Source organism: Drosophila willistoni (assembly GCF_018902025.1).
Source record: "Drosophila willistoni isolate 14030-0811.24 chromosome XL unlocalized genomic scaffold, UCI_dwil_1.1 Seg142, whole genome shotgun sequence".
Taxonomy (NCBI): domain Eukaryota; kingdom Metazoa; phylum Arthropoda; class Insecta; order Diptera; family Drosophilidae; genus Drosophila; species Drosophila willistoni.
In genome coordinates, this window is record NW_025814053.1 from 2553537 (window position 1) to 2569670 (window position 16134).

The following is a 16134-nucleotide window of genomic DNA, read 5'->3' on the forward strand; positions in this document are numbered from 1 at the left end:
CTGTTTGTTTTAAGAAACATTGAATGCTTCTTATCACCCTTCGTTTGTCTTAAGTGCCGACATGGTGCAATTTATTGTTGCTCTCAGATGGTACAGGTAAATACCTGCCAACAAATTGGTGGTGGCAGATCAAAAAAAAAAAAGTTTTATATTTGCTTTTGCCAATGCTGTCACTGATTGGTTTCCAATATTTGTTGGAGTCATAATAATCGAAAATTTTCAAATACAGATACAGATAAATATTTACCTACAAATGTATAACAATGGCAGGAACCCAAATGACAGGAGCAACTCTGTATGAGTTTTTGGTTGGTTCTTGCCCATGAAATATGTAAATGTTAGGATGGCCCATAAGGCACACATCATTTGAATGGATTCGAGCTAAACTTTCACTTATGCTCTCCCACTTTGATTGCCATTGAAATCGAACACCAGATGGCGTTAAGAGAGTCAACGACAACCCCATGACAGATGCCGCCAAACCTGATTGTTTTGAATGAAGGTCCGTTGTGCGCAGGTTGGACGCGAGACCCAGCCGAGCGATTGTCACAGGCAGCATCCTTGCACGAACAGTAATCATTCGTTAGATAGACACCGTGGATGCTCCACATGCAGCAGCGCACTTAAACGGCAACAACAAAAAACAAAATACACAAACGGGAAATTTCAGACACGAACGGGGAAAACGAAAAGCAAAAAAAAAGTGAATGTGATTACAAGTATTCGTGTGTTGGCCTGACCTGACCAAGATTCTGTCAGTTTGCCTTTTTCACTTTCTGTTTTTTTTTTATGTTGTTTTTTTGTTTCGTTGCACGTTTTATGTGTCGTACATACATATATATGTTTAAACAAGTGTTTTTCCAAAGACAACCATTTTTTTGACAAACATTCTTGTTACTACCAGACTTTGAAAGTCTTTTCCGTTTCTATGTGAGTGAGTGCAAATGTGTTATTTCCTGTCCCATAACTCAATTGGCAAACTCACAAATGACATTATAATGGTGATGATGATGATGATGGGAATGATGATGTACGTTCGCTTGCTGCCTAATTGAATGCCCTTGCACTCGTTTATTCATTTATGTATATGTATATAGAAATCTATTTGAGTGCGCTTGCTGCACCTTTTTGGCAAACACGCAAGTCTTACCTTATGTAATTAATGTTCATTGTTGTTCCAGTCAATTCAGTGGAACTTTTCATCACATTGACTAGCCATCCATTACCCATTACTCCCAATATACATACATACATACATATATATATAAGATGCTCATTTGAATGACAAGTATGTAATACTGTTTAATATTCATATATCCGTGCTAAGCGAGGTCATGACCCATAGTTGAATTCAAAATTTCCTTCACGTTCACACTCTATTGTGCACTTTGTGTGTGTGTGTGTGTGTGTGTGTGTGTGTGTGTGTGTGTGTGTACATTCCTTCATATACTACTCAAAACGCAGCGTAAACAAAGTGGGGCGCATTTAGCATAAAATCAACGTTGCATAAAATCAATGGAACGCTAGGTCACACAAAATGGATAGTTACAATCACACAGAACACAAACTGGGGTAACTCACTACCACATACAGTGGCATTAAGACACACAAAAACAAGAAAAAAAAAAAGAAAAAAACGAGAAAAAAGACAAACGCAAAATGGGTCAAAAACAAAAAGCCCAAGGCACAGATAACAAACACACAACAATGACAATGACGACAGCAACGAAAAGCGTTGCTCAAAACTGTTAGCTAGCTGATGCAAAAGGAGCAGGCACGAGAAGCGCCAATTAAAGGCTCTCGCCCCCCTCCCTCCTCCCCCCTCTCGCTATTCCCGCCATCCAGCATCAGTTGACACAAGTCATCCATAGCCATCCTCTCAAGGACTCTTTACATTCGCTAGGAAGTACCTGCATTCAAATTATTCTTCAAAATTCCAATTGAATATTGAGAATTTTTATAACCCAAACGAATATAAATAGCAATTAATGTAAGATGAGAATATGCCGTGTCTATTCAATGTATCCAAAAACACAAACGGAATGAGCATTTTAATACGTAAATACGTTTTCGAAAAGTGCTTAGTAAGTATTTAATCGTTTTATTGCAAATGTATACTTGTACTTCGTTTTATCAACATGTAATTATAAGGACAAATTACTTCTTTAGATAATTAGGCTCTGACACTCGAAATTGTGAGAGTGTGAATATATCTCACTTGATATTTCGAATGAATAAAATTGAACTCTTACTCTTAAATAAAGATAGATTCTTTTAAAATCCAAGTTCCTTATCATCTTTTTTTTAATCTAAAGTATTTTTAGCATCGTAAATTCGCTTCTTTAACCGTTTGGCATTTTAGTTCGTATATCTTTTTATACCCTTGCAAAAAGGGTATATTAATTTTGGTCAGAAGTGTGCAACGCATAGAAGGAAGCATTTCCGACCATATAAAGTATATATATTCTTGATCAGCATGACGAGACGAGTTCAAATAGCCATGTCCGTCCGTCCGTCCGTCCGTCCGTCCGTCCGTCCGTCCGTCCGTCCGTCCGTCCGTCCGTCTGGATCAACGCAAACTCCTCCTAGACCGTAAGAGCTACAGAGCTGAAATTTTGCATGTAAGCTTGTATATACTGCAGGCGTTGTATATCTCGGATTCAGCCGGATCGGATCACTATATCATATAGCTCCCATACAAAAGGCAAAGTCACGAACTGTGACTTTTCTTAATAACTTCGTTATTTTCTGAGCTATTGTCATGAAATTTAATATTAGTGAGTTAATTACACATATAAACGACTGTGCCAAATTTGATCAAGATCGGGTGTCTATATCATATAGCTCCCATAGGAACGATCTTTCGAAAACAGTGACTTTTGTCAATAACTTCGTCACTTTTGACGCAATTGCTTTCAAATTAAACATTTGTTAGTTTAATATATCTGTTAATGACTGTGCCGAATTTGATAAAGATCGGGTTACTATATCATATAGCTCCCATAGGAACGATCGGTGGAAAACAGTGACTTTGATCAATATCTTACTTTTTTCCTATACTAAGATTGTTGGCCGTTCTTTCGCAAACATTAGCCTTTTTAGCTTAAACATTTTTCCACTTTGATGGCTATAGGTAAGGAAAGAGTTACCATAAAAGTTGCAAGGGTATACAAACTTTGACGCGGTCGAAGTTAGCCCCGGCCCTCTGGTTACATTGTAAAATTTACAAGCATTACAAAAATGTACAAAATACGAATAAGTATTTCAAACAAATATTTAAGAACTAGCATTACTTATTAAGAGTAACGACTTACAAGTCATATCTAAGAATTATATGAATCTCTGAGCATTTAAGCTACTTTTTTGGAAATGTGTTATAAATATGAATACTTATTCTGATGTGTTTTTCTTCCCTAATAGTTTTTGTAGTTTCATTTCTTGGCTAATTAGAATTCGTGAATGTTTTTGACTATTTCTCAGGGTGCTAACGTGTTAGGAGCCCAAAAACCATATACAAATTCTAGTGCCATATTATCCAAATAAGCGCCCAAGTGTCCTTTATATGCCAAATGCTTACATATACACACACACACACACACACACATATGCACTTAACTAAAAGCAACTCATGTGGCAAGGGGAGAAAGATGCATTTACTTGTATTTTTTGCATTTTCACTGCAATTAAACACTTGATTCAATAATCAGCCGCAAAAACCCAAGCTCATTCAATTGCAAGTGAATAATTTGTTCTTTTTTTGCACCTATATGTATGTATGTATGTGGGTACGTACCTCCCTAACTCATTGTGTGAGAGTGTGTGTGTCTGTGTTATTAAGCGTTCCATTTTTTCACATCACTTGTCACGTGTTTAGCAGTTTGTTTCGTTTATAATTGCAGCTACATATGTGAACATGTTCATTGCAATCACCACGAGCTGAGCTGCAAGAAAAATGCATTAAAAACAAAATAACAACAACAACACTCACACACAAAAAGGACGAAAACAACTGGCGATGCATCTGCATCCGCATCCGCTATGAGAGCAGCAGAGAGCGAACTAGAAAAGCGAGAGCATCGACAGCCAATGCCAAGAAGTTGAGCCCTGAGAGCGACTAAGTACCAACAACTGCCAATATGACTAGTTTAACCAGCCTGAGTATCTGCTGTAGTCTGCTGCTCTTTCTACTAGCAGCCCAGTTGCAATTGGTTCGGTAAGTTATCACCCAACTGAAACTAAATAATTTTGTATGACATTTCAATTCTTGTTTTATTATCAAACCTAAGTATATGAGCTCCGAATCTATTGGCTATAGAATGTTGAAATTTATGAGTACTTTGTTTTTTGATCTAGGACTATGAAATTAGAGAACTTTTGCCCCTTAAAGTATGCAATAAGTTGGAAAAGTATTTATGATTTACAACAAAATTGCAAACTTTTCGTATGTAACTTTTATGTATATTGTCTACAATGAATCTTTGCTTTAATGATTTTTTTACCCACCAAATATTCCAAAACTTCTGCATTTGGACCGCTTATTGCATACTTTTGGGAACATATTTCACTCAAATGTTCATAAAATTGCTTTTTTAGCATTGCCAAGTGTAATCCTTTAAGTTTATTTCAAATCAATTCTTTACTTTTTCTTTGTATTCTCTCAATATTATGATATATCTATGATTTTTACCTTATTGAGTTGCTTAGATTGGCAAAATGCCTCGAATGATGGACTTTTAATTAAAACAAATTAAATAACTTTCTTTGTTTATGCAGTGGTGGATCTAGGCCTAAATTATAGTATAGTAAATTTAGTTATTTTTAAGGGCAAAGTTTACAATTACTTTTTTTTTTAGCGGACGTTGACGATACTATGCGCAGTACGTTCAAGTGGCCCCTACGACACCAGGACAAAGCCTGTTACGCGCGAGCCCAAGCAGATAACTGCCCACCTCCCACCCGACCGACCGAGGGGTGCAGCCGTATAACGCACGGCACGAATCGCGTGGACAAAATACACAATAGAAAAGACAGACAAACACATAATACTATAGCTATCTATTAACTAAATGGGATAGGATAGATGTTTTAAGCATATTAATAGAAAACTCTGAGCCGATTACAGGGGATAGAAGATTGTAATCAGAGCAGAGGACCCTAAAAGGTTCATGCATAGCATAGTTAGAAGAACAACGACTAAGGGATAAAGGTATTAAAGGATGTCTACTCCGTCTACATGGTACCGACAGATTCACCTGAGCTAATAACTCAGGCGAGTCGATATCACCAATTAGGAGCTTGTGCATAAAAATGACACCAAGCATAATTCTACGGTTAGTTAGGGACGGAAGGTTAATCAAGAGAAGTCTACTAGAATACGAAGGCAAATTGACATTGCGATCCCAGCTTAAGCCACGAAGAGCAAATAGCAAGAACTGCTTTTGAACGGATTCTAGTCTAATCTGGTGCGACTCGTATTGAGGTGACCAAATGCAAGATCCATACTCTAAAATAGGACGGACAAGCGAAGTAAAAAGAACTTTAGTTGTATAGGGGTCATCAAATTCTTTTGACCATCTTTTAATGAAACCCAGGACACTCATGGCCTTTGCGACCGTGGTGGAAATATGGGTGTTAAAATTTAACTTATGGTCCATAAGTACGCCCAAATCATTCATATTATTTAGACGTTCTAAATGGCTGTTGTTTAGAATATAAGTGACCAGTTGAGGAGAGTTACGAAAAAAAGTCATTACCTTACATTTGGTAGTGTTAAGATTTAGTAGATTAAACTGGCACCAGGATTGAAAGTTTTTAAGATCAGCTTGTAGCCGACTAAATGAATCGGTATCTTTATAAGTAAGACAAAGCTTGACATCGTCAGCATACATAAGCACACGCGAATGAACAATGACTGATGGAAGATCGTTAATAAATAGTGTGAAGAGCAGAGGGCCAAGATGACTACCTTGAGGTACACCAGAAGTCACAGAAATGGAAACGGAAAAAGAAGACTTAAAAAGTACCTTCTGTTTTCTATTTGTTAAATATTCTCGAACCCAAGAAAGGAAAAGGGGTGGAAACCCAATGTCGCTCAGCTTAGAAAGCAATAGGGTATGATTAACGGAATCAAAGGCTTTGCTGAAGTCAGTGTATATGACATCAGTTTGTTTACCATTTTTGAACCCCTTGATAATTATTGATGTAAATTCTAAAAGGTTAGTGGTTGTAGATCTACGTTTCACAAACCCATGTTGGGATGGCGAAATAATAGAGCTGCAAAAATGTTGCAATTGAGAAGTTATAATTTTCTCAAAAGCTTTCGGAATAGCGGACAATTTTGAGATACCCCTATAGTTAGAGGCTTCGGACTTTTTGCCATTTTTATGCAGAGGAATAATATATGACTCCTTCCAAATAGATGGAAAAGAGGAAGATTCTACAGACAATAGAAACAATTTTAAAATGGGTTTACATAATGCGTTTGCACAGAACCTGAGTATACATCCAGGAATACCGTCTGGACCCGGAGAATAAACAGGTTTAACTAATTTAAGTTCGGTAAGAATAGAACTTTCATCAATCACTGGATTGAAAATGCAATTAGCCTTTTTTAAATGATAAGGATACGGACTTGCTCGATATTCCGTTGAGGAATAAGTTGTTTTGAAAAAACTCGCAAACATATCGGCAATTGCCTGATCAGTGCTCGCTTTTTTATTTTGAAAAGACAAAAAAGATGGGTGCACAGAGGTCTTACGTTTAGAATTAACAAAATTATAAAATTGTTTAGGGTCAGAAGAAAACTGAAGCTTACACCGCTGAAGATAATTCTTATAGCATTGTGTATTAAGCATCATGAATTTTGAACGAGCGACTGTATACAGAGCATAATCTGATGAACGACGTGTTTTTTGGAATTTCTTATAATATCGTGTCTTCACATTTTTCAAATTGGATAGCTCGCGAGAGAACCAGGGAGGTTTGTTAAGCCGCTCCAGCCTACCAAGAGGCACACAAATATCAAAGAGTGAATTCAGAGTATCATAGAAAAAACGAACAGCCGAGTTCATATCACTACAATTGTACAGATAAGACCAATCGGTAGTAGCAATGTTTTCATTAAGGCTGGCAAAGTCAGTCTTACGAAAGCACCTAGTTAGTGGTAACTCATTTGAACCAAGTAATGGTGAAAGCAAGGGCAAATCAATTTTTAAATTTAATGTAGGATGAAATTTGTCTTCTGGAAGAACAAATGGTTCGATCCTAGAAACCTCACAATAAGAAGAATCCAATACAAAAATAAGATCTAACGATTTTCCATTAGAATTTAAGACAGGATTGACTTGGGATAAAGATAAGCCTAGAAGGCCATCAATAAAGTCATGTGACAAAGAGGGCAGCAACGTGGTAGATTCATCTGTTAGTGACCATGCTAAAGCGGGTAAATTAAAATCACCTACAACTATGAGCATGTCTTGGCTCGAAACTAAAGAGGAGACAAACTGAATTGCCTCTACATGATTTAAATATACCACCATGTCTGACAATGGTGGAATATAGGAACAAGTAATGAAAGCATTGAAAGATTTAAAATTTACTTTAACACCGACAAACTCAATCTCCTGGGTACTAGAAAATTGAATCATTTCAGATGATAAAGCAGCATCCACAGCTATCAGAACGCCACCACCTATGCGAGAAATCCGGTCACGTCTGAAAATAGAAAAATTTGTGGAAAAAACCGATGCATCAGCAATATCAGGTTTTAGCCACGTCTCTGTGAAAGCTAGAATGTTATGCTCAAAAGAAAGACTATCTACATAGAGATTAGGAAGTTTAGATTTCAGTCCTCTAACGTTCTGGTAACCCAGGTTAAGGGACGAAGCTAGTTTTTTGACACACCAGCAGATGCTGATGTGGCAGGAATAGTATTAGTTGTTGTTGTAGGCAAGCGAATCGGTTGCCGATTTTTCTTTTTTACAGTATATTCCTTAACTATTATATGTTTAGGCCAAAAATCTTCTCGACATATAGTGTCGAAGATATTGGCAGAAACACTAATTTTAAAGGACGAAATGTCCCGAGAATAAGAAAATTTAAACTTTTCCACCGCAATATTCGAGACGTTAACTTTCTTCCGAATATAGGCTATTACATCATCAGATGTGACAACAGGGTCTAGCCTAGAAACAAATATATGTTTCTTTGGTGGTATGCCAACGAGAGGCCGCGGTCCCGAAGCGTCAGCCGCAGCAGTAACGTTGGACAAGTCACCCACTGCAGCAGTCAACTTGTTCACGGGGCCCTCGATACTTTTAGAACTATCGGCAATTTCCATTGGAATGGGTAATTGCCCAGACACATCGGACACTACAATAGGCATCGTTTTTAAGAGATCATTCCCAGGTGATACCGGTAATTCATTACTAATAGCATTCACAACCGGGCTCTTAAACGATATCAATTGCTGTACATTAGGAGTGGACGGTGCATGAGACCGGTCGGGGACGATAAGAGACGCTGGCGGATCTACAGATACAGAAACACCCCAAGGACTGGTCCTTTTACGTTTCGGAGACTCATTCATAAGCGATAAACTTCTGAACTGAGTCTCCACCGCAGTAAACTCCGCTTGGAGTTTATTAAAACCTGCCCTTAAAGTGTCAAAACTATCTCTAGTCCGCCTCATGAAAGAGCGCATCTCATTCTCGACCTCCCGGCAAGCATCACATCCATATTTTAAGCCACCACCTTTAGCAATAGACTCCTTGATTCTGCCTGTGTAACCTGCACACTTGACGTGAACAGCATTGTCACACAACCAACAAAGAATATAATCATGGGAGTCAACCGCATTAGTGGCAACTATGCAATTATTTTTTGAGCAGACAACCATTTTATCAAAAAGTTTAATTTAATTGAAAAAGGAAATACAAAAAAAAAAAAAATTCTAAAGGTTAAAAATCTGTGTATAAGAATATACTGACCAGTTCTGACACAAGGGTTAATGTGCAGAGTAAGCCTTCACAACTAAAGAATAAAAAGAAATGAAAAACACAAAAACAAAAACACGTATCACAGAGTCGCGGGTAGGCAAAAGACGAGAGCGCAAATCAATCAAGAATAGGAAAGAGCGGGAGAGCGCGTCAAATTGAACACATGCAACAACAATTTGTACGCAAGAGCGCGAGAGTTAGTTAAAACGGTAAAGACACAAAAGCAAAAGAGATAAACAAAACAACAACACCGCTAATGCAAGTATTGTTGTAAGTTTTGATTTTATTTAAATTTAAACAAAAACGACAGCAAGAATTCGCGAAATGAAAATAAAATTCGGATGTTGTAATTGTTATTAATTAAACCGATAATTTAAGAGTTATATAAAAGTATTAATTCGCGAGAAAAAATAAAAGTTGATAAGCGCAAAAAAAACACGTCCGTCCTCTGCAACGAGTGAAAGTTCTTTTTCTTACTTGGCTATGTTTCTCCCATGAAAATGTGATTAAAGCGCTGAAATTTATTAATAAAATCTTTTTAGTTAACTGATGCGATAAAAAGAGTTTGTGTTTAAGAACCAACCGCCTACTATTTGTTTGCGTTCGCCTGGTATTTGATTTTTTGTGCAGCGCAAATTTTGCAGGCCATTAAATTCAAAAATTAACCTGCCCCAAATAGTATGCTATACTTTCTTTAAATTCAATTTGCTTTCTTTATATTCAATATAAACCAATTGCTTATTATCAGACAAACTTTTTGAAGATGAACATTATTACTCTCTTCAAACTTTTGAAAAGTTTTTATTAATTATAAATTAAACCTTTTTTTTGATTCGTTTTTTCTGCAGATGCAAAAGAAAAGAGATGCTCGCCGGTCGCCTGGAAAATGTAACACAGACGATCTCAAAAATACTACAGGGCTATGATATACGCCTCAGACCTAATTTCGGAGGTGAACCATTGCACGTAGGTATGGATTTGACCATAGCCAGCTTCGATGCAATATCAGAAGTTAACATGGTGAGTGGCCGACTGGGATCTCTATGGATGTTATCTTTCAATATATGCCTACAATACAGGATTACACAATTACAATGTACTTGAACCAATACTGGCGGGATGAACGTTTAGCGTTTAACATCTATGGTCCGTATTATGATAATGATGCCGCTGACGATGGCGTTAACGATGTCCTGACCCTATCGGGTGACTTTGCAGAAAAGATCTGGGTGCCTGACACATTTTTTGCCAATGATAAGAACAGGTTAGTTTCACACACACACATACACAACGAATTTCCTTTCACTACATACATACATATACATGTATAAATGTAGTTTCCTACACGATGTGACCGAGCGCAACAAGCTGGTGCGGCTTGGAGGAGACGGCGCCGTTACATATGGCATGCGGTTCACCACGACACTCGCCTGCATGATGGATTTGCATTACTACCCACTGGACTCACAGAACTGCACCGTGGAAATTGAAAGCTGTAAGTAGGGCAACCTAATTAAAAATCACTAGCTTTCACTTAAGCTAATATAACCAAAGACAGGAAAAGGGATTAAGGGTAGTTTATATGTGTATGTATGTATGTTCTGGCACAGTTTTGGAGAGGTTTTTCCATACCAAAGTGGTTTTGCGGGATTCGTTAGTGTGCTTAAAATCGTCATGCACGTTTTTACATGGAAATCTTGTATTGATTTTAGCTGGTGTATGTTCTGGCACAGTTGTCCCCCTTGGGCCCGATCGTTGACTATGGGCCCCTCACCCTTAGCCGCGGGCCGGGCGTTGTCAGTGCATCGGAAATTTAATCGGTGACAGTGATCTATGAATTAGTGTCGATAGGACTGCTTAAAAAATAAATAGATCGATCGGTGATAGATCGATGAGTCGATAGCGACTCCTTAATAAAATATATGTTAACTCGATCACTTTTAATGCGACAGACAATAAAAGTAAAACAAATACTATATATTTTTAATGTATTTATGTGTTTATTGAAAATTCTGTTTACATGCTGCTTAACAACAATAGTGAGATATCTCGCTCACTCTTAAAAGCACAGAATCACTCTAACGACCAAATTTGATACTCTAGCTCTTATAGTCTCAGATATCTAGGTGTTCATAGGGACAGGCGGACGGATGGACGGACTTATGTTGATAAGGTGGTGCAAACAAAAGCAGCATGTCTTACTTTAAAACGAATGAATTCGTTCAGGCTCGCAGTTAAATTGTTCATTAAATAAAGCTGCCTTACAATTTAACAAACAATAAAACTTAGATTGAAGCAGCCCCGGACTGGTGTATGTGATAATCTATAAAATAAGAAAGACTTATATAAGCAACTTCAGACGTATCTTCCAAAAAAGGGCCCTTCTACGTTAAGGGCCGACCGCGCAATTGCCCGCTTGCCCGGTGGGCCAGTCCGGGCAGGGAGGAGTCCAAGGAAACGATTTAAGTTAAGAACTTTAAAGATTGCGGAATATTAGAAGAGCGCGGCAAGAAAGTGTATCTTTCTGAATGACTATGCTTTCTTGTAGGATACACAAATCTATATACATATACATGTACATGTATGTATGTATGTGAGATGGGATAAGGTAGTTGCAGCGTGGTGGCAACTCCCTTATGCAGATTGGCAACGCAGCAGCAGTCGAGTGAAATCAGCACAATTGAGGACTCCATCTTATCTCCTGTAAAATTTTTTACCGTATGTCAGATCTTATAAATCGATCATTTTCAAGTTAGCTCGATGATTTCATACAACAGTTTTGGTGTATGTTTTTGCCATTTATTTGAAAAGGTCTCAATTTTCTTTGGTTCACCACAAATTTTCAATAGACCCCAAACAGTTGATTTGGGCCAATTGAAATTCTGAATTTTCTATAGAACTTTTTGGTCCTTTGGGTGAGGCTGATTGAAAATTTGTGGAATGCAGTTTGTCATAGATTTGCTAGATCTACATCTTTTTCAAAAAGTTCAAACTTCTATCTGTAATGTTAAAGATTTTCGAAAAAATAAACTTGTTGTTCAAATACACCTGAACAAAAAACGGCGAAAGCTGAGATTACAACATTTACGGTTCATAAAAAAACGGACTTTTCTTTGTTCAAATGCACCTGTGAAAAAATCGATTGCTCTATGAGGTTCATCATCTGAATACAATAACCAACAAAATATACAAATAACCAAAAAATTATTCCATTAAGATATTTAGTAGCCGAGAAAATCAGAACTAAAGTCAAAAAAATAAACGTCTTAAATTCGTGGCCGCCACTGAATACCTGATCAGCACGAAAGGATGAGCTCATTTAGCCATGTTCGTCCGTCAGTATCAGCGCAAAATCCTCATAGATCGTAAGCTCTACAGAGTTGAAATTTGACAAGATCTGGCGACTTTATACGAACGATCCATCGAAAACAGCATAGCTTTTACTTACATTACTTTTAAAGCCTTCGGCGAGACTGAAGTTAGCCCCTCATGACTGTTTGTCTAGATCATTAATATAGAGTGACCGTAGAATAGTTGTTCGGTGCTTCAAGAACGACATTAAGGGGTATTTAATCCAAGTTTCCTTTAAACTGAAAGAGAGTTGATCATGATTGAGTCATAAAATTCCCTTTTACTAAGTGAGTGAACATATTCACTTAACTAGTTTCTTTTTCGACCCGGTCACTTACTGAATTCTTTTTTGAATCACTTGTTTATCGATTAATTTTATTGACGTCCATAATCTGTAGAGCGGATAATTTGTTGTTATTAGTGTAACATTTTCAAGTAAAACAACTGAATAATTAATAGACAGGATGCGTAAGTCGCCAAAGTCGTTTAGTCATACAGATTAAGCCAAATTTAAGTACTAAGTTCCAGACGTATCTGCCCAGTTTATTCTTCTCCCTGTTTGTTTAACCTATTGAAAGGATTTCCCTTTATAATCAGCAATACAAGTGACTGATTCTCCCCCGAAGGTTAAGAATATGCTTAAATCTTTATCTGTATGTGTGTATCTTCCTTAGATGGCTATACTGTCAGTGATGTGGTCATGTATTGGAAGCCAACACCAGTACGCGGCGTGGAGGACGCCGAACTGCCTCAATTCACTATTATTGGCTATGAGACAAACGATCGAAAAGAGCGACTGGCTACTGGAGTATACCAGCGACTATCGTTGTCCTTTAAACTGCAGCGAAATATTGGTTACTTTGTGTTCCAGACGTACCTGCCCAGTATACTTATTGTCATGCTGTCGTGGGTCTCATTCTGGATAAATCACGAGGCGACTAGTGCCCGTGTTGCTCTCGGCATTACAACGGTGCTAACAATGACCACAATTAGCACTGGTGTCCGGAGCTCTCTGCCACGCATCTCCTACGTGAAGGCCATCGATATTTACCTAGTCATGTGTTTCGTTTTCGTATTTGCCGCCCTACTTGAATACGCGGCTGTCAATTACACATACTGGGGCAAACGGGCCAAAAAGAAAATCAAAAAGCTTAAGGACTGTGATCGAGGAAAACTAGGTAATACATACATACCAAGATACATATGTACACATATAAAACTAAGCATATCAATTTCGCTGCCGACTAGGTAAAAATGAAAAATCCGAAACGTGTTCAACGACTGAGGACATAATTGAGCTGCAGGATGTACGCATGAGCCCTATACCTTCGTTACGAAAAGGTAACTACAATGCTACCCTCGGCTCCATTGGTACCGAGACCATGGACTTGGCAAAATTTCCCCCAAGTTTTCGCATCACACGCAACTATGGCACAGGACGCAGCCAACTGCGACACCGTGGCCAGCGAGGTAAGTACCATGAATGAAATGCCATCGATTTTGATTTCAAATAATTTGTAATCCTCTTTACCGCTCCATGTTGCAGGCATTTCAGCAAGGCCACGCATGTTGAATGCATTGAAGAAGAGTGCATCTGCTCTGAAAGCCACTATACCAAAGATCAAAGACGTCAATATCATTGACAAGTACTCGCGTATGATATTCCCGATTAGTTTCTTTGCATTCAATCTTGGCTACTGGCTTTTTTATATTCTGGAGTAAAATCTTTGCCTGGGAAGCCAACAGAAAGAAAAACAAATACCAACTGTTCCATTTTCGCAGTCCTGTTACCATCTTAGTCTTAGCCCATTAAGAGCAAACTGTATTCGGATGCTTTCTGTACAAGCATTTATACTTAGAACCAAGAATAATATATGTATGAATTTAAAAAGACCCCTCACCTCCCCCTTCCTACTCCTTTAACCAGAAAACTATAAAGAAAAACACATCATGTAACCCCGAGAACCCACATGATCCTTTAATCAAACATCTTAATATATAAAATGATACCTATATTATTTTTTATCTAGGGACCATTAAGATTATCAGTTTGTTCAATCAAATTGTAATTTTTATTTTTGAATTAAACATTTTTAAATAAGATATAAGAACGTTTTAATAAAAAAAAACACAATACTTTAAGTTTTATTTATTTCCATTAAAAACAAACAAAAACAACAAAAACCAAAGCAGTTACTTATTTCTCTTTGCTTCTCCCCAGAGACTTTTGTCAAATCAAGTAAAACTAAAAACTCTCTAAAGCCACTTAAGAAGGTATGTCAAAAGGTACTTAATTTCAAAAGGTATTTAACTCCAACTAAAATATATCATCTTCATCATTATTAAGTACATTACTTTTACAAGTTTTCAAGTTACCGAAATCTAATCTAAATGTTTTCCAAAATTTGTCTCTCCATTAATCTGGGGAACTGCAAAAACCATAAGAAGTATTCTGACCAAAATCTACGAACTCCTTACAGCTTAATATTAATAAAGCAAGGAGAGAAAGGAAGGAAATACAAGAAAATCCCTGAAAATCATAGCAAATTGCTTGTTCGTTTTATCCTTACAAGTTTTCATTATTCATACAAACTTTCATTGGAGATCTTTTTTGCATTCCAAAGTATTCCCGTTTGCATAGTATTAGGCTTTGTTTTTCATTTTTCCAACACAATTTGCAGAATTCTATTCTTTCAACATCAATTTCAAATAGAGTAAGTCGTGTCGCCGACTTCACCAAATAAAACGACAAGTGCACAGCCAACATTTGCTATCCCGCTTTCTTTTACAAGCACATGAGCCAACGGCAAACTCTGCCCACCTAATGGAAAACGTTTAAATGGATAACTTGGTTATTTTCGGATTGTAGTAAAATTCGCCACATGTGGAAATGAGAGAAAAAAGTAGAGGAAAAGACGAGTCTATGGCCCGGGATCTATGTGCTCATACGGACGGACAGACAACCGTGGCGTTGTCTGAAGTAAGTAAGTCGTCTCGCCGACTTAGGTATACCATACACCAGTAAAGCAAATATTTCAAATTTATTAAACAAATGTGTTTACACATGCATATCTTAGTATCTCGCTCACTCAAGCATACGAGCACTCTAGCGCCCCCACCAGCCAGCGGCCAACTCCGGCCTTATGGAAAAAACGTTTATATGCATAACTCGACTGTCTTTTGTTCGATTTTGATTGGATATTAGTATCAAATTTAAGTGTGCCAAATTTGATTGCTCAAAGCAAAAAATTAAGGGAGACAATCGAGTTTTTTCAAATTACGGGGGCGAAAAGGGGCGTGGCAAAATCTCATACGTAATGTGCGCATATACTAAGCAAATATACATACCAAATATTGTGTCTCTAGCTATTATAGTTTTTGAGATAAACGATTTTTTTAAATTGCGGGGACGGAAAGTGGCGTGGCAAAAATTTGAAATAAACTTGATCACTTTACATATTACACGAGTCTACATACCAAATTTGGTGGCTCTAGGTCTTATAGTCTCCGAGATTAAGGTGTTCATACGGACAGACAAACGGACGGACGGACAAGGCTAGATCGACTCGGCTGTTGATCCTGATCAAGAATATATATACTTTCTGGGGTCGGAGAAGCTTCCTTCTGCCTGTTACATACATTTTGGCGACTTTAATATACCATAAAAAAAAAAAAAACAGTCGAGTTATGCATATAAACGTTTTTCCATAAGGCCGGAGTTGGCCGTTGGCTGGTGGGGGCGCTAGGGTGCTCGTATGATTGAGTGAGCGAGATACTAAGATATGCT

General features: G+C 37.6%; 1 protein-coding gene across 1 annotated transcript; it reads left to right on the forward strand.

Moving 5' to 3' along the window:
- The first annotated feature begins 600 nt into the window (after positions 1–600).
- LOC6652923 (gamma-aminobutyric acid receptor subunit beta-like) lies at positions 601–14240 on the forward strand. The gene is made up of 8 exons (XM_002075366.4): positions 601–754; positions 3900–4213; positions 9845–10016; positions 10076–10260; positions 10334–10491; positions 13022–13525; positions 13596–13817; positions 13894–14240. The coding sequence occupies exons 2-8, from the start codon at positions 4137–4139 to the stop codon at positions 14067–14069; spliced, it is 1494 nt and encodes a 497-aa protein (XP_002075402.1). The 5' UTR covers positions 601–754; positions 3900–4136; the 3' UTR covers positions 14070–14240.
- Positions 14241–16134: the final 1894 nt, after the last annotated feature.

What these genes read in the sequence shown, in the direction of transcription:
- LOC6652923 (XM_002075366.4), top strand. Translation starts at nt 4,137, where the DNA reads ATGACTAGTTTAACCAGCCTGAGTATCTGCTGTAGTCTGCTGCTCTTT. An exon ending in CTGTGATCGAGGAAAACTAG is followed by an intron (nt 13,526 to 13,595) that starts GTAATACATACA and finishes GCTGCCGACTAG; the next exon opens with GTAAAAATGAAAAATCCGAA. An exon ending in GCGACACCGTGGCCAGCGAG is followed by an intron (nt 13,818 to 13,893) that starts GTAAGTACCATG and finishes TCCATGTTGCAG; the next exon opens with GCATTTCAGCAAGGCCACGC.